Genomic DNA, 21,133 nt, shown 5'->3' on the forward strand with positions numbered 1-21,133 from the left:
CTACTAGTATCGGGGTCCTTGGTTCTTAGAGTAATTAATTGTCCTATCACAATGTCTATAAGATATTGAGTTTGAGTCCGATTGATATCTATGCCTGAGGAGAATAAAAAAATATAGATTAACTAGTCAATTCCACGTTCTAAACTAAATTAGAAAAAAGCGCCGAGATGGAGCTGGGAAGAAACTGTTATAGTAGTACTAAATATAAACCATAAGACAACAGCTATATATATCAGTAATCTTATTTTCAAACTGATATGCATTGAGTTTGTCAAATTTGGGAACTACAAATTCAATGCCTATGCTAGTACACCACTGTCATTTAAGATTTATGACACACATGCATGACGATTAATTGTCGCAAAAATTGAACAATGAACACCACAACAGATCTAGGTAAGGTTATATGAAAGTCTTGAATACGATCAACATCACAAAAAGCTACAAATCATTTGCTCGTAGAACTATATTATCTCATCAAGAATTTGATGACGATATGTTAGCGGAAGGCAGAAAAATCCTAGTAAAAAATATGCGTTTTGTTTATTGTGAGTTGGTCTCTCAGTGATATTAACAAATATTAAATGTGGAAGTCTAAATTTGTTAAAGATAAGATATATAATAAATAAATAATGAAGTATTGCTAAAAAAGAGAAGGCAGTTAAGAAAATAATGATAGTGACTGTAAATAACAATGATAGTAAAAGACATATATAGGGTAGGACGAAATAGGATTTATTAAGATAGATTTATGAAGAAGGGAAGGGTAGCTGGTCTTGAAAGCTCTTGCGCTTGTGGCAGTAGTGCTCAAGAAACTAGAAAGAAAACAAACAAACAAACAAACAAACAAAACCCTCCCTCTCTATATATCATTCCCCTCTCTTCTCTTTCGTTTCGTCTTCGTTGTTTCTCTCTCTCATTTCTCAGCCATCACAGCCTCGTCTCAATTTCTATCTTCCTTTGCGCCGCTCCATCTAATCACAGATCGCAGTAAGTTCTCTCTCTCTCTCTCTCTTGTTATATATTCACCGTTTTTGTTTCCAAAATCACACAAATTTCGATTATGAGCCACTGATGGATCTCATCTCATCCCCTCTTTTCTCCGGCAAAACCCTTCGGCGTGTCTTTCGTGTCTTTAAACTTCACCACCACGCAAACAACGCCATATCCAGATCTACTGGTGCAACTTTTCATTCTTCTTTTTTTTTTCAAAGAAAACTGCTGAGGTTTTCGTCTTTCAAGATTTCGACGTTCTTCTTCTTGTTGCGCCAATGCTATTGATTTTCGCTTCAGATTATTTTCTCCTTCCTGGATTGAATCGTTTTCGTGTCGGTTAATTTCTTGAGGGAAAAAAATAAAGAAAGAGGAAGGATTAGGAGACGCTTTTAATGACCTTGATTAGTTTAATAATATCACGTTTGAAATCTGTTTTTAAAATCTGCGATCACAAATCGGAACATGAAGCTTCGTTGAATAATAACCCATTTTGTTTTTCTCAATGATTCCTCAATTTCCATGCCTTCTATTTTTTTTTTTTTACAGCTATTACGATTTAATTATTATTGTTATCATTGTTGACTCTCTCTCTTGTTTGTTTGTGTAGAAAATCAAAATCAGGTACTGCAGGGTTGTGAAAGCTAGATACTAATTAGATCGCTGATTCGAAGAAAGAGAAACAAACCATAGTACTAGTACTCTTTTTTATTAGAGATTTCATCTAATATAATATGGTTTCACGATTTAATTAATCGCAGAAGCTGCCTTGGTGTGTGAGGGACGAGAGAAAGAGAAAAGGAGAGAGATCGGAAAAGATGTCATCATCATCGAATTCGCCGTGCGCGGCGTGCAAGTTTCTGAGGCGAAAGTGCACACAGGAGTGCGTGTTCGCGCCGTACTTTCCGCCGGACAATCCTCAGAGGTTCGCTTACGTACACAAGGTTTTCGGCGCCAGCAACGTGGCGAAGCTGCTCAACGAGCTCAGTGCGGCGCAGCGAGACGACGCCGTTAAGTCCCTCGCGTACGAGGCCGAGGCTCGTCTCCGGGACCCCGTCTACGGCTGCGTGGGCCTCATCTCCGTCCTCCAGCACAAGCTCCGGCAGATCCAGGTCGAACTCAGCAATGCAAAGAAAGAACTCGCAAATTATATTGGTCCCCAAGCACTACAAGGAATTCCCGCTCCCATGCTCCAACAACACCCTAACAACCCTTTTCCCGGTGCCATGTATGGGAACATGCCGACTGCGACGGCCTCCGTTCACGGCGGGCAGTTGGTGATTCGCGACGCGCAGCCGGTGCCTCACCACCACCACCATCACCAGCAGCAGATCTTGGAGGCGCAACAGTTGGCTGCTGCTGTGGCGGCGAGGGAACAGCAAGAGATGTTCAGAAGTTATGAACACCAACAGCAGCAGGAGTTTCTACGGTTCAGTGGTGGTGGGTTCGATATGGGTTCGGCTTCTTCTGCTGGTGGGTTCAGCCAGGTGTCCCCAGCTGCTGGTTCTGCTGATCAGTTGTCTCCTTCTTTGGCTTTGGGATCATTCGATAACGCTTACCACATGCAACAGCAACCACAGCAAGGGGAACCTCACCACCATCATCATCCTCATCACATTCCTCTTGCGGCTCAGCTACTTCTCCCTCCGCAGCAGAAGCAACAAACCCATCATGAGTCACAACTTCCCCTTCACCGGCAACATTCTGAGAGCGAGGAGTGTAGGAGTGTTGGTCCATCTTGTTGATTTTCCAATTTTGCAGCTCTGCGCCTTTTGTGTTTTTGAGTCCAACAATTTTCACCCTAGGTATGTTTTTCTTTTCTTCTCTTCTATTTTTGGTTTCTTTTAGCTCCCTTCTTCTGCTGTTAATTTATTATGGCTCTTGATGTAGGTCCGTTCACGTGGGGTTTTTTTTTAATAACTTTGGTGAACTGATATGTGTTTATGAATGATGATTATTTCTATGCTTTTCTGTGTGGGATTGTAATTATTAGCTAGCTTTTTCATTACGAGGGCAATCTAGTTAGGTAGCAGGAGAAAGCGAATATCAGTCCTCGAGGTAGGAAACAGAGGGTCGGTTAGGGGAATGGTCTTTTCAAAGTGAGAGGCGTGTGATCTGGTTCATCAATTATGAGAGAACTCAGAACAGTAAGCAAATGTTAAGTCTAGACAAGTAGGGGAAGGATGAGAAAGATAGTGATAGACGTGAAATCTGATGCAAAATGAGGGGAGAGACATAAGAGGAAAATAAATAAAGTAGATGAAAGATGAAAGAATGAAGTTATAAATATAATTATTCAGGTCAAAGCTATTTGCTTTAACACTTTTTTTGTATTATATGCTTTATTTTTAATTATAAAAAATATTCTTGTTATGATTTTTTTTTTAAATGTATGAAATAATAAAATGATTATATTTTTATACAAACTTTTGAAAATAAAATATATTTTCCTCAACCAACCAACACCTTCAATTTGTCGTTCCACGGTGGTCGGGTCAAAACATTATGCTGAATAACAAAATAAAGTTTGCATATCTAGGTTGGAAATGTTCCAAAAAGCCTATGTTGTGCTCTGAAGCTATAAGGTATCTGTGGGGGTGTTACTGGAATTTGGCAATCTCTCAATCCAAGTCCTTGGCATTTGCAATCAGAATGGCTATTCTAGCATTTTGTTTGCATTAGCCTCCTTGTGATTGCTGATTTTTACCTAATGAAAGAGATTACAAGCTAATCTTCTGAAAGGTAATTTGTGGAAGCCGACATGCCAGCTGAAAATTAAGTTGGTATTTAATACAAGATACATCCTATTTCCCGGCAATAGGTTTGGTCTGCTTTTCTGGCATCCTTAAATAGTAATCACAACACACTCGCGTTTTATATCTTGAGTGCTTCAATAATAAGAATGAAAAACAGTTTATCTTGATTTGCCATAATTGCTTTTGAGCAAATGGATTATATTAGAGATCACATTAATGTTTATGTGCCATGCACTGATTTAAAAGATTTTCAAACATGCATGTAAATAGTTGTTGCATCACTATTTGACTATAATTATATTGCATAGTCTTCAGCGACTATTGTAAATTGTAATCCCTCAAATAGAATTTGCAGGGCATCAAATAACATTTTATACACTAGACATCTCTAAATAATTCTTTTCTGGCCCTCTTCTTCAGTTCTTACCTGCCGGATACAAACGGATAACAAAGAGAGAGAGAGAGACAGAGGGGTCAATGAAGCGCACGTGCGAGAGCTAGATTCATTAATCCGCTTCGGTTTGCTTGGCTTTGAAAGGAGACAACCAAGCTAGCTAGAGACAATTGCAAAAGTAAGATCTTCACCGATCTTGAAGATCTGCTGTTCCTTTTTGTTTCCTCTTAAACAAAATTAAAAGCAGTAGCTACATTTTACCTATTTTCTTTTCGTCAAAAACTAAATTGTAAATCAGAATTCAGAATGCTTTTAAAACCCTTAAATCTGTCGTGTTTGTCAATTCATCCGTGTTTAGATTAGTATATGTGATTTACATTTGATCAAAATTTTACATCACGGTACACCAATATAGCAACTAATTTTTTCTTTGTGATTTACTTCAAAGCTGGATAAAAATCCAAATACGCTATTATTGTCGTTTCGGTGTGGAAGAAAGATTTGTAACACACTAGCTATGCCATACGTTTGAGTAAAATTTGCCTATTTTGCATTATGCAATGCGTTTCATGATATATTTATCGAGTTCATTCTCTAACAAATAATGTATTGGAAAAAATATATATAACTGTTTGTTTGATGTCTGGAATTCATCATGTAATTAGAATTTAAAAAATAAAATCATTCCATTAATTAATTATAAATTGTATATTTAAAATTATAATTTCATAACGATTTTCTAGAATTATAAATAATTAAGTTTTACCATTTCTAATTCGTAACCAACCTTAAAAATTGTTAATTTTACATCTAAGAATTAACAGTAGAGCTGAACATTAGTTTGGATAGGCATTAATATAAAAACGGATTGAGTTTGGTAAAAAAAAAAAAAAACAGACTTAATAAGCTTTGAATTCATCCAACCTAGCTCATTTTTTTATCGGTTTTCTCTAAATTTCTTAAATTTTTTTACTTTTAAAAGAATGTTTAGAAACTTTACATCTTTATGTCACTGACCGGTCCGATTTTAACTATTCCAAATTTCACTGTATTATAATTTTCAGAAGATTCTGCATGCAAAATAACTATTTTCAGAATTAGATTAGCGAGTGTTATTCTAAGCTCTTCCCATTGAGCAGTTGCTTGTATTATCTATGGGTTTTAATTTATCTTTTTTATCATAAATTAACGTGTGTGTATCTCAATAATATTTCATTATATTTAAAACTCAAACCTAGAAGCGATCGAGAGTATTTACTGCCGTCACCATTACATTATATAAACGACATGTGCGGCAAATTATTCTGTATAAGTTCATCAACCGACTCGTAAATTAGCAATAAAAATATTGTACATAAAGACTGATAGTGGCATAAAATGTCACGTTAGAGAATAATAAACAACACCCTAACACGTAACTTTCTTAAGGTTTTGCAGAAGTATTCAGCTCCCACAAGAAATATGCTTAGACGCTATAAATAATTACCAGTACTGTCTTCACACTGGAATATATATGTAGAGTTCTGGTGCAGGATTCGAATTTTGTAAGTATTGTAAAATCCACATTTCTAATTTCATTTCGTCATGGCAATCTTTTGCTGCATCTTCGACGGTTTCGGGAAACATTTTATTATTATTATTATTGCTCATAAATAGATCATAAAGTAAAAAATGGCACATATAATGATATAAACGCTTCAAAGAAATACAGCTTCACGGCATGCGCAACATTAATGGAGTGATTAGTACACAACCGACAATTTTCGCGATGAAAGTTTTCGTGGTAAGTTGACCAAACAAAGATTATAGATTTTTGTTCTTCTTTTCACAAAGATTGCATGAAGTCAATTAATAAGTGTCTTCTTGTCCAATATAATAGTCCACTTATATTGTTCATACTGTGTTGCAATATGTTAAGTATCACTCAACGTACCGTGGGTTGCTGCTCACCGATTTCGTTAATTGACTTTGATGCGGCATGCGCTTGGGGCCCAAAAAATACAAGAGTGATATTGTTTGTACATCAAAGTATTACAATAAATTCTAAACAAGGGAGAAAGATAGGAATAGAAGAAAGAAAAGTGGGTGACAAGATAAATGATGATGTAATGGAGAAAAAAGGTGAACTTATAGAATCTTTTATGAAAACCGATTGTATGAATACACGGAAACGATACATATAAATGCTACTTAATTGAATTTTTTTGAAGTGTGTGATTGTTATAATGTTAGTTTGTGTTTTAACACATTAGTTAGTTGAGAGAAAAAACTTTTCTTAAAAAAGTTTTATAAAAATTGAAAATAGAAAAGAAAATATTTGATACTGGTTTTATAAAATAAATACGACTCTAGGCTTGAATATAAAGAGTGAGAAAACTATTTCATGCTAATTAAGAATTCAGATAAATTGATTTAGTTTTCTTAATCTCATTAAAAAATGAATTTCATCCCCTAGACTATCCTTCATGTGAATTGATGAAAGACTGCAATTTTAGAAGAGTTTTTTCAAACATGAATACTCTTTCTGCATTTTGAAAGTCATGTAGTAGATCACGGAAAATCAAAGGAGTTATTGGAATTAAATTTTGAATACAAGAATATACTTTTAATATAATTTCATTAAATATGATGAAATTAGCTAAAATTTATTATATTTAAACGGTTTATTTAAGATTATTATTTAAAAAGGTTTAATAAAAAAATCCACTAAACAGTATAACACTTAATGTTACTAATACATTTCCCCCATAATTTTGATAAAAAAAAAAAACAAGTTCTTTATTTTTTAACTCCTTAATGATTTCCCTTGGAACAAGGTTTAGAGTAGCGTATGTTAATAAAAGTAATAAAAATAGCATTATAAAGCAGTGGATACCCTACTGCATAAGCATTTCATAGCATTGTTCTTTTCAATTTTCATTTCACCAAACTGTTATTGTACTGAAATTACAATGAAATATTATCATGCTTTTGTTTGGCCAAGAGAAACGCAAATCGAATGACGGGAATAAATTTATTAATGGTAAATAGTAAGTGATGAACTACACCATTAAACCCAAATCATATACTATATATTGTTGTAAAATCTGAACACGGTGACGTCGTGTTGACTTATGAGGTTCTGCCAGGGGAATTCTGATGTCAACAAATTGGGGAGAATGGCATAATAGGATAAAGGAAACAATAGTGGGGGATCTTATGTTTCCGGATTGATGTATTGTCTTATTCTATAGTCAAAGGGATGAATTTGATTGAAGAGTGAAAAATATAAGAATGATAAAATTCCTTATGATAACAATAACATAACACTAACATGTACGTTGACAGTGTAGCCCCACAACCTCAAGGGTCATAGACTCATATCCTATGCATCAAGAATAGCCTTGGTGTTGGGAATCTTCGGCAGGTTCGAGTGATAAGTACTACATATTATTATTATTATTATTATTATTATTATATATATATATATATATATATATATATATATATATATATATATATATATATATAACAGCTTACACGTTTACACAACACAAGGTGGATCGATCAAAGTTGTCAAAAGCATTTTTCGTGGGGTCTCATGATCTGACACCGATATTATTTTTAGCTCCTTATATATATATTTATACATTATTCATCCTTGAAGTACTAGACTATAAGTTTGGAAGGAGAGGAGAACAAACCAACAAAAAAGAAAACGAACACTACTTTTCCACTTTGTGTTACAAATAGCTTGGCCTAGAGAAATTACGTTATCTCAATCAATCTCAATATTATACATGATCATATTTTAAATAATAAAAAAAATGCGTCCCATAGAAATTGGTTAAAATTACATAATCTCAAACTATACAATAAGTTCTAAAATAAAAGACATAAAACATCGTGTGAAGGCTGATAACTCCTCGAAATGCAGAAGATAGCCTCTAGGTCTAGTGTATTGTTCATTTTAAATAAGCTCCCCCTGCCAGCATAAAGATGAGGGCTTAAATAAACAGAACTGAAATCAACACTCACGTAAATATTAGGCTAATACTTTTTACACCATTATTTGTTATTCACACTGTTGATTTTTTTAGTTTTTTTTCCTTTTCTATACCCCGCATCAGCCGAAAATAATTTTTATTTTCACGTTCAAGAAATAAGGTTTTCTTTAATGCGTCAAGAAATAAAAACTTTACACCTATTTTTTCCCGTTACATTTTTAAAGTGGATTTAATTCAATTTAAATTTGGAGATAGAAAACCATTGTGCATCATAATAATTAAAACTAAACGTTTTGTGATGCAAAACCAGGTCAAAGACCAAAAAACAACACTAACGACTAACTCTAGATTCTAGAAAACTTGAGTATCAGCAATCTAGGGTAAATAATGTCTTGGTAAAAAGTAAGGCATGAGTCGCAACCAGATTGGAAGAAGTAGAAAGCCACCGCACGAATCAACTTCAATAACTACATGATGAATATTCAAACCACGGGCAAGCACCCAAGTTACCAAGAATGAGAAGAAACAAAACCACAGATGTCATTTTTTATACCACTTCTTATACCTGTAAAGAAAAAATCAACTATGTGGCTTCGAGGAATTTACCAACAAAAAGCATGAAACCCATACAATGCCAAAAGACATGAACAGCCAGCGCACCACAGTGCAAATTTCAAATTTGTTACAAGTAGTAACCTTACAAATTTTTACCTGGCTTCATTTTTATTTTTTTGGGAAGAACAACGCATATATTCTAATCTGAATCTGATGACAAATGAGGAGAATGTAATGCCGCAACCATTTTAGACAACACCTCTTCCATTTCCACCAATTCTTCCTGGCCAAAGCCCCAAGTCCTAAGTAACTCTGCCCCCGCTGCTCGTCGTTGGATTCCATACTGGTGAAGATTTCGCAGCTTACTCTCCAAGAATGGTAACACAATACTGCTAGATCGTAATCTGGCAGCCATGGGAATGGAATGGATGACAAGGGATCCTTTTGGTGAAGAATTAGTAATTTGACCACTCATTAATTCACCGTGCTGGCCAACATTGTTCCCAAAGATTGATGGAAAAGGCAAGGGGATTGGCAAGGGACTAAGAGCAACAGATAGATGGCAGAACATTGGCCTTGTATCGGCACATAGAAAAGCAGCATCAACGGTATCCTTTACCTGACCAACTGAAGCGCGATGACCTTCTATAGAACCAAAACAGCGAACGGTTAAGACTTGAGACAAAAACAATCATGCAAAGGAGTGAACTTAGGAAAGAAACAGAATAGAAAAATAGGCTAAATAAGGAAAACAAATCATGTTGATAAGCAACATACCTTTCTTAAATTATTTCATCCCACTAACCTACCTAAACTAACCAATGGTTGAGTACCTAAGAAACACATTTTTTTAACTTCAAAATATAAGTGAGCTTATCTGTCTAATTAAATACAAGTATTGATGAATCTATGTCGATTTAACTTAAGAGAGTTCCATAACAAAAAAAAAAATAGTGGATTCATAAAAGAGCAAAAACCGAGGACCAAATATCACTTGTTATACTATGCTATAATGCTACAACATAAAACTATATAGTAATTTATCACTTGGTTCATTCAGAATTAATAGAGAGATATAATCAATGGTATTATCAAACATTTCATGATAGAAATTTGGTAGTTGTCTTCATTTCAAACCTCTATTAACATATTTGAGTTCTTTTGCATCCACGAAACATGTATTTGTATATATTTTTATTTTATCTTTAGGACAGACATGTTGCTTTGCTGCCTCCAATAATTCAATAACTAATAAAAGATAGATACCCCAAAATCTGTTGTTTTCATGATAAGTCTTACACAATGGTGAAGTTGAAATTTAGAAAATATACTATACACTAAATTAAACCAATATGCTTATTAGATATGGACCAAAAACATTGAAGTGGAGAGACTGTTTGATTAAGTTTAGAAGACTAAGACAAGCACAACGTAAAGGGCAACCAGGTGCTAGAAGACTCCCAGAATGGCACGGTCGAGGGAATGGACCCATTATGGATCAATTATACGCAGCCTTATCTTGCATTTGCAAGAAGCTGACTCAACGAATCAAACCTGTGACCTCCTAGTCACACATGGCAACAATTCTAACTTTGAGACAAGGCTCCCCTTAAAGACAAGCAAAACATACATGAAAAAAAAAATAGTAATCGCTAAATCTCTGTAGCCAATACCTGATGCAAGAGCTCCATGGACAGTCATGTGTTCAATAGCCTGCATGTCTTCAACATCCTCTGCTATTTGTGGGGTCAACGGCTGCAAAATCTCTAACAGAGACAATTCATTCTGTACCCCTGAATTTCAAGAGAAAGACCAATCAAATACATCTCTTATCAAGATTTACCCAAAAGAATTATTCACATTTACCAGTTAAAGCTGGTGCTGGCATGGCAACATCCAGAACTGACACCATATTCTGCCTTCCTTGTCCTGATAGCATTTGTACGACTCCGTGAACATCTACAGCACCAGAAACAGAACAAGCATCTGAAGTAGGCCCAACTGGAACCATTCGAAAAGGTAGACTAATGGAGTGCAGTGCTGCAGCATAAACTGCACTTGAGTGGTAATGCTTCGCATCTTCAATGTGGAGGAATCTGGAAGCTTTACCTATGAAATTACATGAAAAAAGAAACTTACAATGACATCAAAAGAAATTTTAGTAAAATTGAATAAGAGTATTGGAATCTATAATTTGTACATCTGCCGGCCAACACAAATACATTTAACATCAGTAAGGGAAATTGTATCAATATTACAATAAAGTACAACACAATTCAATGCCATCAATGATATCCAGCCATTTAAATTAGTAAAGTAGCAGCATGTCAAACACCAATACTTGCTGCCTATTATCAAAGGAAGGGTATTGACTATTGTGTTGTCTAAGATAATAAATTGTATGTGATGAAGATCGTTACTTTTACTTAAGGAGGGCAGACCAACAGGCACAATAAGTTTACAGAAGGATGATAATCTTGAAAATGATACAGCATCATGAAGATCCTCTAAGACTGTATGCTTCCTGCTCTGAAGATTTGTGCGTGAACCAGAACCTTGGACAGCATACAGTAAGACAGGAATGTTTGTATATTCATCTACAATATTCTCTAAAAATTCAGCAGCCACAGCAGAGAAACCTCCAGAGTCATCAACAACAAATTGAAATCCCTGTCAAAATTGCCAAAATTTAAAGATTGTACAGGGCACATCAAACGAAAATTAAATTTCTTTTAGAATTTAATGGACAAAGGCCCTATGTTTGAAGTTACAGATATAATAACATCAATCTGAAAATAACACACCAAAGTTTACAAAGTTGCACAAGAAAACGGCAAGATATCTAGTCTTAAAAGTAACATTGTGAATTGCAAAATTATGTTAGTTAAGCATTTTAGAGAATCAAGATTACTGTACTTCTGGCATAGAGTTTATATTTACTGAACTAAATTACTCATGTCAAGGCATATGCAATGCATTTTCATATATAAAAAGGACCATACAAAAAATCATTAATTTCTTCCACAAACAATCGTTACCTGTATATGGTCACACTCTTCAACAAAAAATCGAAGCCTGTCACTAATTTCTTCCCCTTGCGCAGCCCAAGCAAAGGAGTCCCTTCCAATTCCATAATTGTCAAATTCCTCAACATCTGCCCAAACTCCATTTAATTCATATAGACTCCGGGGGTGATAATGTACTTTTGAGTAGTCTGTCCAAAACTGTACACCATTTTCTAGGCATTCAGTTATATCCTTATCCTCATACTCACTTTGAGAACCATTATTTGAACCACGGATCTCATTTATCATATTCAAGTTTTCCTCTTCTTCATAAAGACTTTGTAAGAACAAATTTCTTTTATAAGGTTCAGAGGCTTGGGTGGAAACTCCACCCGTCCTGCACATTGGTGTATGGGCATTCAGTCCGTTTCAACATAAATTTAAACCATGAGACAATGACAGATATAACCGATGAAGTAGGTTCCATGCCCAATAAAAAGAGGCAGGCAAAACAATTTCAAATTTTGAATACCCTAAAAGGCTTAAAGTTGACGCTCAACAAAAAAAATAGAAGATACATGCAAACAGAACATTAGAATGTTTGCAAGTTAAATATTTGAGGAAATTTACCGTTTTAAATATTTATGCATACTTTTAAATCTGAGTTTTCTTGTATGTTTCTGAGTAGCAAAGAACTGCCCTCTCTCTTACAGTTTTCAGGTATTTCATATGTCAACTATTCAAAACTGACCTTATATGATATCTCCATATTGCTAATATTTACAAAAGAAAAGCAATGAATCCACTAAAAAACTAGTAACTCAAAGAATATTCACACAGCAGAAATCAGCATTCCCAATATCATCCATTTCAGAGAGAACCTTCTTCAACCATGATTATGAAAGTATAGACTAAAAGCTCTCACCAGGTGACAACATCTAGTGTTGTGGAAGCAACCTCCGTATACAATGTACCACGTGAACTCATAGATCCAAGGGATCCTGAAAAGTTTGAAAAATCCCACAAATAGATTACAAGTAGGATGGGTACAAATTGTGCTTGCACCAAAAGAAAAATAAAGGGATAAGAAATTATATAATTAATCTAAGGCTGAAAAAAGTTTAAATTGAAACATTCTAACATAATGAGATCAAAAGAAGACAATATTTAACATGGAATAAATGGAAGTAGCAAGGATCTTGAAACAAAAATTGAAGTCCAAGAAGGAAACACCACATAAACAAGATATTGTGTTTTCTTCAGCTCTTTAAGGGCAAAAAGGAAAGGCTATAATGTTGCATAAAAAGTTTTAATATGTGGGAATCACATCGAAACTGAACATCTAGAATTGACCTCGATGAAAAATCAACAATCTTGAATATCTACTGTCTACAACCAACATATGCTGTTATATATGGTGTACAATTTTCCTATCAACTTGATATGCTGTCCTGATTTCCATGTCCAAAAATAAAAGACTGGTTGACTAGTAGTATCATAAAATTTAAACAATTACTAATGAACCTTTACATTATATGCTCACTAAACAGGTACTACTACATATTAGTAATTAACTAATTATTTTTAATCAGTATTCTTTTTTCAGAATTCAGTTGAATGTAAGAATAACCATGAATCCTTTGCTGCCACATAGCAGCATCAACTCAAAGAACAGTGATGGAAGCAAATAGATCCTATACAAAATCCAAAAAGGAACAAAACTGATATTTTTCTTCAATAATTTAAATACTTAAAAATTAAATACCTCTTAAGTTTATTGAAAGTAGGCGAGGAGTATATGAAGGGATACCCTGCACATATTTAACCAAAAATGGTGTAAGCATAACAATAATATCTAATCCTTCTAATCTACTGAAGTACAGATTTCAATCATTTGTTCCTATTTTCCCTTGCCACCACCAAAAACATGCCAACTAGACAATAAGAGTATCAGTTAATAGTAACACAAACAAATTAAACCATACTTTACTCTTTGAACTGGTGCAACAGGTAATGTGGAAATGGCACATGAACTGAAGACACTAGATAGCAGTATACCAACCAGAAAAGTCCAAACACAACCTCTCATTCTATCTTCCATGACATACTTCTAGTTCTAGTTACAATGTTAAATACAAGATATTTATTTTTATTTTTTTTAAAAAAAAGAATTATAGTTCAACTGCAGAAAATTGCACCTGCTGTGTCTCACCAGTACGATAAAGCACATCCATGTTAAGATCCTGATTCTTGAAGAAAGAATCAGCAAAGGGATCCTCAGCCAACCCAAGCAACTCATCCTTACAGATTGAACACAAATTAAACGTTACATTACATGATTAAACAATAAACATGCTCAATTAACAGTACTATCAGTTATAGACAAGCAACTTCAACAGGGGAAAAAAAGGAAACAAGGTTTAGCTCAATTCGAAATAAACAAACTAGAGTAAACAGTGCATGCAGTGATAGTATAAAGAAATATTACACTTTCATCTGATTACAAATTGTCTGTATATGATAAGTTTGTTGATTTTTATAACAACTACTTTAAAAGACATATAGCAACTCTACATTGACAACGCATAAAAAATAAACTCAATAAACAAAGCAAAATGTGTAGAAGAAGATCAATATTTGATATTTAATTAAAAGGAACAAAAATAGGCAGGGAAACCTGAAAGTTCCAGAAGTGAGAACCAACGAAGTTGGCGAAATCACCAACTTGGACAGTCACAATCTCTTTCATTTTCGCTTCCTGTCAGTCACAGAATCGCATGAGTTAATTGCTTCAAACTCAAAGCAGTTTAGTAAAGTCAGAAACGTACCTAAGGTTTCGTTTTTGGCGCCAAAGGGTAACTTCTGGTGTTTGGGTGATGCTAAATATTTTCAGTTTTTAATTTAAGCCACTGAACTGAAATATGAAAATGGTTACTCTCCACCGCGGACGGCGGAAGAATTCGATTTTCCCTTTCCGTCTCGGCTCGGATATCCAAACGGGTCATTTTTATGGATGGGTTCTAACCGGGTGAGAAGGCCCAACTCATCAGTAAACACTGGGATTTTTTATTCTTCTAACCCCTTTTCTAAGTTCACCCTAACTTTTTAATGAATTTCTTTTACCAAAATATTCTCTACGCAAACCTGTTTTTATTTGAGTAAATTACAGCAACATTTCTTGACATTTGGTATAATTACGAAAACACTTATTCCGTGTGTTTTTAATCATTACATTCATCTCCCTTATAGAGAATGTTAGTGTAAGATTTGAGAAAAATATTGAGAAGATGTAGTGTAATGTTTTCAAATGTGTTAGTGTAATAATGTTTTCAAACTTTAAGAGGATTATTATAGAAAAATTAAAAAAAAAAGTAGAATTATGTATAAGAGAAATTTAGTTACACTTAATGAAAATGACAACAAAAACAAATCATGGGTGAGAGAGAAAAGCTGCATGTATTCGAAGAAGGAAAATTTTGTTCCATCTTTCAATTAATTCTTCTTGAACAGCCCTCCAAACAAGTTCTATCAAGAGATATGAGAGTGAACATATGAGTATTCTTCTTACCAAGGTTGGGAAGGGGTTAAGGGGTGACTCATTAAGGTCAGGTTCATCCCAAAATTTTGAAGTTTTTTACATAGTTATATAAAGTTATAGTTATTTTATGACTCCTATCATACTTTAAAATTTTAAAAAATTACTTTATTCATTTAATGTATTCTTTTCTATTTTTGTACTTTATATTATTATATACTTCTTGTGTTTATAAAAATTACTATATGTTAAACTATATATACATACATATATATATATATATATATTATTTGTACTTGTTAGTTTCTCCACATAATTAAATAGGGCCAAATAGAATATTTGAAAACTTTGATAAATTATTTGTAATTGGTTCTCCAAATAATTGAATACGGTCAAGGAGAACATTTGAAACCATGAAAAATATGGTTTTAAATGAGGGACAAAACTGTCACCATGAACATGTAGGATGTGCACGTTTAGTTGTCAGCTCAATATTTGTATGAGTCAAAGATATGTTAGCCTGAAAATGGTTGTTTGGATGTGATGAGCAATTAAAATGCATTGGTTTAATTTTGTAATATAACTATTTAATAAATATGAAGTATTTTTTTAATATATAAATATTTCATATAATCATTTTCAATAAAATTGTATAATAAAAGTATATGGAACCATGTTATTTTTTTTGGAATGAACCAGTTTTTTTTTATGCTGAATGAACCAGATTTGATTAAGCACATTTGTTATCTAATCTCGTATAATAAAGGCATATATTTTTTTGAAGTAACTTACGAGGATAGATGCTCGTGAAAGAATAACCGCAATTTATTCTTACCCAAAAAGTAGCCTTGTTTAGCCTTTCAATCTCAAGGAAATCTGCTGATACTTGATAGTACACGATGCGAAGAAAAAAAGAAGAAAGCAAGGTGAAGATTAAACGTACCCACGTTTGTGAGAGACAATTTACGCGTGAAAGATTACCACTAAGTTGGATGTATGAAAAAGCCATTCTTGAATATTGACAACTGATACGCTGTTGGAAAAATCCTGACACTTTATGTCAACCTTAATAAGATCCAGCCAAAATGCTGAAAAGCACACTTAGTGTCCATCAATATTCTCATGCGATCATGGCAGAGACTGATTTAACACTATCGTTAATGATGCAAAAGCTAGCAGATAAGCTTGAGCATGTGTTCATAATATCCTGAAATAAACCTTTGTGGCATCTGGCATAAAATTCAACATCCAAAAGCCAAACCAACCACAAATTAAAGCACATGGCATAATTGAGGATTAATCTATGAAAATTGCCCAGTAAAAGTTAAGCTCCATACAACTATACCGAGTTTAAAAAAGAAGAAACCCGAAAAATTTGTAAAACCTCAGTTGCTCTCTACCAAACAGTTTAAAATAATGGTAGCATAAAACTTGATCCCTATAGTTCTTCTATGTGTTAGATCTATTATTCTTATGTTGTCAAATTCTGGGTCTTCAACTCTTCATCATTTATGTATTGTATTATAATTTATCTGCAAAATATTAGAGGCATTGATTATCAGCTTCAAGCTGGTGGTGGTGGAGCCCTCCTTTCCAATTCCGGCAATCAGATTGCTCATCTTCTCCATCCACACTGTTCTGTCCAGGGCTTGAGAGACCCTTAGCAGATCCTCCTCCTCCTCCTCCTAGGATCAGAGGTGTGAGAGGACCTTGTGGAGAACCAGACTGTGACATGTTGTTTCCCTTTGATTTATCCCCAGATTCATCTTGTGACATCCATGACCCATTATCAGCCTGGCCAGTTGAAGAAACTGGAAATCTCCTAACGTGAAGCCTGTACTTCTGCATAAACCACAGACCCATATAAGTTTTTGACAACAAAAAATGGCCAGAGGCATAAAATACTTAACCGTGATAATTAATAATCATGGGTTGTGTTTTGGGTGAATCCAATTAGAAGCCAAAGACTAGGAGACCTAGGTTTCAACATATGTTCTTTAATTGTGCTGTGGGTGGTCTAATATGATCAAATACCAAAGAATAAAAACAAAAAATGAAAAAAACTCTCACTTGCAAATGGCTTTTCACTTCATCATTTGTAAGGCCTTCCACCTGCATCAGTTCTCTAATCTGTTTAGGAGTGGCCACTGCAAAACAAAATAAACACATTAGGTACACGCATTGATCCCACAAAGGACAAGACCCCCAGTTTCAATTTCAGATGGCAGAAGCAACAAATTCTCTTAATTAAAGGTTTTAAATTACCGCAACTTTTTAAATTACAAGAAATTGTGGACAAATACAAATAAATGGGTATCAAACATGAAACATCCCAAAAAAACCTCAACTTTACTGTTCAAATTGCAGTCACAGACCATTTTTTAAAACAATTCATGAGACAAAAGAGTCAACTAGGTCTACCTTGTGCTCCACCAAGTTGTTGAAGAGCGTCCACAAAGCGGCGGTGAAGCTCCGGCGACCAGCAGCGGCGTTGTTTCCTCGGATTCTGTTGCATATGTTGCGGCGGTTGTGGCTGACTCTGTACCTCAACACGGAGCAAAGAGGAGCCAGAACTAATATCTCCACCAACACTCTTGGAATTGCTATGACTCAGTTCAGAAGCACGAGCCATCAAACCAAACCTCGGAACTTGGGAACCCTCCTTCTCGAGGACACACGAATTCCCATTAATTGGGTTCGCTGGCACAGACCTATCATCTTCCTCATTTCTCTGCCGTTAAAAAAAAAAAAACAAACACTTCTTGTCTCAATTCTACAAAAACAAAAAAAAAAACACACACACACACAATAAAAAAATTCCAGAATGGTAAATTAATTTAGAATTACCGATTTGGTTTTCTGAGTGCTCCAAAGCTGCGCTGAACTCATCCAATTCATCTTCTCAGAGCTTTCATTTTTGTTTCCTCCAGAACTGGTTTTCAGTGGCGGATCTTGCATTCCCGAACACTTCACTTTTTCCTCCTTCAATCTAGCTATAGCTGCACACACAACACAAAAACCGTTACTAAAACACACACACACACACACACAGCAATGATATAACATTGAAATTCAAAAGGTAAGCACGCACCATCGTTTAGGAGAAGAATGCAGAGAGGAAGCTCACGTTTGAAAGCCTCGACCTTTTTCAATTCTTCCTCCAATCTCTGCACGAAGCCATCGAGTGTGGCCACTTTGTCTCTGTTCGCAGAAACGTCGGCGAAAAACAGGGAAAGAGGTTTGGGAACAAAGCCTAAACTCAAATCCAAACTCAGCTCCATGATGGTAGTATTTGTGGTTTTGGTGTTTTTCTCTAACTCAGAGCGAGACTATGGTCCCAGAAGTCGCAAACTATCATGCCCAGATAACGAAGGAGGCGTAAAGAGGGAAGAAGATAGAGATTCATTTTATATATAAGGAAAGAGAAATTCAGATTCAGGACAAAAAGATTCGGTGCCCGCATTCGGGTCGTCGCGTCTTTGTTCCCCTCGGTAACTCCACCGAGTGTGTGTTACAGTTACTGCTCCTCCACAAAATTTACTACTCCATTTTTTTTTTTTTTATTTTAATTAAATACTACTCCATTTTTATTGTTACTACTTTTATTAATGAAGTAATAATAAAATTTTTTTTTATTCTTTAATTATTTATTATGGGTGAGAAGAAAAAAATGTTAATGAAAAAATCTAATTAATATGAAAGATAAGAAAAATGTCGGAAAATTACATAACAATTTTTACAAAATTTAAAATGTTAATTATATTTCTTAATTTTGTATAATAATCTTAAACGTCAAGTAAAATAGGAGGAACTATAGAATACAATTTTACAACATGTTTGGTTCGAATTCCATATAAATTAAGACACATCAATACAAAGCAACTTCTTATCGTTTATGCGTTATTTACTGAATTTGGACGTGATTTTTCCTAATATATGTGTGTTTTGGATTGGATTTCAAATACGCGCTTAATGATAGACAACTAGGCTGGTATCGGATTGTATTTATTATATATTTAATTTAAATTGATTAAATTTAATAATCCTAAGGTGGTTTAGTTTGTTTTTTTTCTGAAAATTTTGTTTAATAACCTGAACTAACATAATTTAATCATATTTGAATTTGACTAGATTGCCTAGTTGTTTGAGTGAAACTAAACTTTATATCATTAAGTAATGTCTGAATTTGAGTTATATGGATAAAAAAAAGTAAAATTTTACTATAGGTGGCTAAATAGATTTTTTAACTGAAAATAATAATTGATAATTATATAAATATTTTACACAGGTGTCATCTAATTTATTCATATTTGAAGTTGATCAAATTAACCAATTGGGTTTATTAATACCAACTTGTCATGGTTTTAAGTGAAATTAAGTTAAATCCCTTAAGTAATTTATTCAATTTAAGTCATGTGAATAAAAAAAACACAATTAAAAGAAGAAGAAAATCTATTATCAATGACTAAATAATTTTTTTTGGCAAAAATTAACTATTAACAAATCCATAAATATTATAAACCAATATCATAATAACATAAAAAAGGAAAATGTCCCCAAATTACCTTGCACAATGAATATGCAAATCCAATAAAATGGACAGTAAATGAGAGGGGATAAAGTAAAAAAGAAAAGTGAATCTACATGTAAATTAACATGTGATAACAAGTAAATAAGCTTAGGAAAATAATATAAATAAATAATTGTTATCATCTCAAACTCTTTGAAGATGAATGAAAAAAATGTGTCAATTTACCCAAAATAAGAATATTTAAAATAATATAAGCTTAAGTTGATTTAGACTCTACTTGTCTAAACCTAATATTTAAATCTATATTAAAAAAAATATTAAAATTCAAATTAAATCAATTATTTAAACTAATTCAAAAATTTCCCTTTGAGGGGTATTGAGGTGAATATCAAGGTGAGGAAAGTGGATACGAAAAAAATAAAAATAAAAAGTTGTGTGACTTGTGTCCATGCGGGAATCTTTGGATTCCGTACTTAACGCGGCGAAAATGTGATTTATTATTTGCGTTGGTGTGTGAAATTGTATTTGGGGGTTGGTCTGCTTTTGGCCAAGATTCTTTGTTTGGATGGCTACACAGAGTTGTGATTGTGGTGTGAAAAGCGAGGTATGGTTGACCTGACACATTGATCAAAAGTAGGGACTACAGCACCACATCCATGACCCTCACTCTTCTCTCGTGTTTGGCATGATTACATTTTTCAATTTTCTACCATTCTACTATACATTATTACATTGGTCAAATTTTTGTGATATTTTCATTGCCACCCTAATAAAACCCTTGTCAGATATACCATTTTTAGATATGAAAACATAGATAGAAAAGCAAAGAAATACAGTTATAGCCGACCACAGATCAATGGACTGATCGTTTTTTACCGCACCCAATGTTTGACAATTTTTTTCTTTTCCATTCCTAATCCAAATTTGAATTTTGTACTAACATTGATAATTTAATACTTTTCCGTTATTTATTGTAAAATATTTTTAATTAATTTACATAAATAAAAAAATTGCTAAATTAAATCAGTTATCATTCTTAATTTAAACATAAAATATCCACAGTATAATTAAAATTATCTTGTTTAAAATGTACTAATTTTATAAATTTCTCTCTCCACTTTAATTAATTTTTTAATATCATATTAATTTTAATATGCTACAGTGATATAGTAGTAACTATTGATACGATAAGTGAAAAGAACTTACCAAAAAAATGTAGAGTAATATTAAATGTGATAAAGTTAAAGATTACGGGAAAAATTGAAAAAGCATTTAATATTCCATAGTTTTTTTTAGAAGAAATATTCCATAGTTTAATAAAGTGGCTTGGTTATTTTTATGAAAATATATGATGCTTGTATTCCATCAATTTCATGTG

General features: G+C 33.7%; 3 protein-coding genes across 7 annotated transcripts; 1 reads left to right on the forward strand and 2 right to left on the reverse strand.

Annotated features, from left to right (window-relative positions):
* Positions 1-746: 746 nt before the first annotated feature.
* On the forward strand, positions 747-4,561 carry LOC114375023 (LOB domain-containing protein 36-like). 2 transcript variants are annotated; one of them, XM_028332761.1, is made up of 4 exons: positions 747-990; positions 1,604-1,617; positions 1,755-2,798; positions 4,170-4,561. In XM_028332761.1, exon 3 carries the CDS (start codon positions 1,812-1,814, stop codon positions 2,736-2,738), a length of 927 nt encoding a protein of 308 aa, XP_028188562.1. In that variant the 5' UTR covers positions 747-990; positions 1,604-1,617; positions 1,755-1,811; the 3' UTR covers positions 2,739-2,798; positions 4,170-4,561. The 2 variants fall into 2 exon arrangements, with proteins under 2 accessions (XP_028188562.1, XP_028188561.1); XM_028332760.1 differs by having other exon boundaries at positions 875-990; positions 1,604-2,798.
* Positions 4,562-7,876: 3,315 nt separating this feature from the next.
* LOC114373675 (protein misato homolog 1-like) lies at positions 7,877-14,719 on the reverse strand. 4 transcript variants are annotated; one of them, XM_028331188.1, is made up of 11 exons: positions 14,518-14,699; positions 14,367-14,447; positions 13,888-13,989; positions 13,455-13,500; positions 12,615-12,690; positions 11,723-12,086; positions 11,105-11,354; positions 10,551-10,793; positions 10,358-10,477; positions 8,841-9,329; positions 7,877-8,107 (listed from the first exon to the last, which is right to left on the reverse strand). In XM_028331188.1, the coding sequence occupies exons 2-10, from the start codon at positions 14,436-14,438 to the stop codon at positions 8,884-8,886; spliced, it is 1,719 nt and encodes a 572-aa protein (XP_028186989.1). In that variant the 5' UTR covers positions 14,439-14,447; positions 14,518-14,699; the 3' UTR covers positions 7,877-8,107; positions 8,841-8,883. The 4 variants fall into 4 exon arrangements, with proteins under 4 accessions (XP_028186989.1, XP_028186990.1, XP_028186991.1 ...); XM_028331189.1 differs by lacking the exon at positions 7,877-8,107 and adding an exon at positions 8,555-8,694; XM_028331190.1 differs by lacking the exon at positions 7,877-8,107 and having other exon boundaries at positions 8,589-9,329; positions 13,902-13,989; positions 14,518-14,719.
* A 1,767-nt stretch (positions 14,720-16,486) lies between these two features.
* LOC114375036 (transcription factor HHO5-like) lies at positions 16,487-18,603 on the reverse strand. The gene is made up of 5 exons (XM_028332773.1): positions 18,316-18,603; positions 18,072-18,223; positions 17,646-17,955; positions 17,295-17,371; positions 16,487-17,066 (listed from the first exon to the last, which is right to left on the reverse strand). Exons 1-5 carry the CDS (start codon positions 18,503-18,505, stop codon positions 16,767-16,769), a joined length of 1,029 nt encoding a protein of 342 aa, XP_028188574.1. The 5' UTR covers positions 18,506-18,603; the 3' UTR covers positions 16,487-16,766.
* Positions 18,604-21,133: the final 2,530 nt, after the last annotated feature.

This window comes from Glycine soja, chromosome 11, assembly GCF_004193775.1.
Source record: "Glycine soja cultivar W05 chromosome 11, ASM419377v2, whole genome shotgun sequence".
In the NCBI taxonomy this organism is placed as follows: domain Eukaryota; kingdom Viridiplantae; phylum Streptophyta; class Magnoliopsida; order Fabales; family Fabaceae; genus Glycine; species Glycine soja.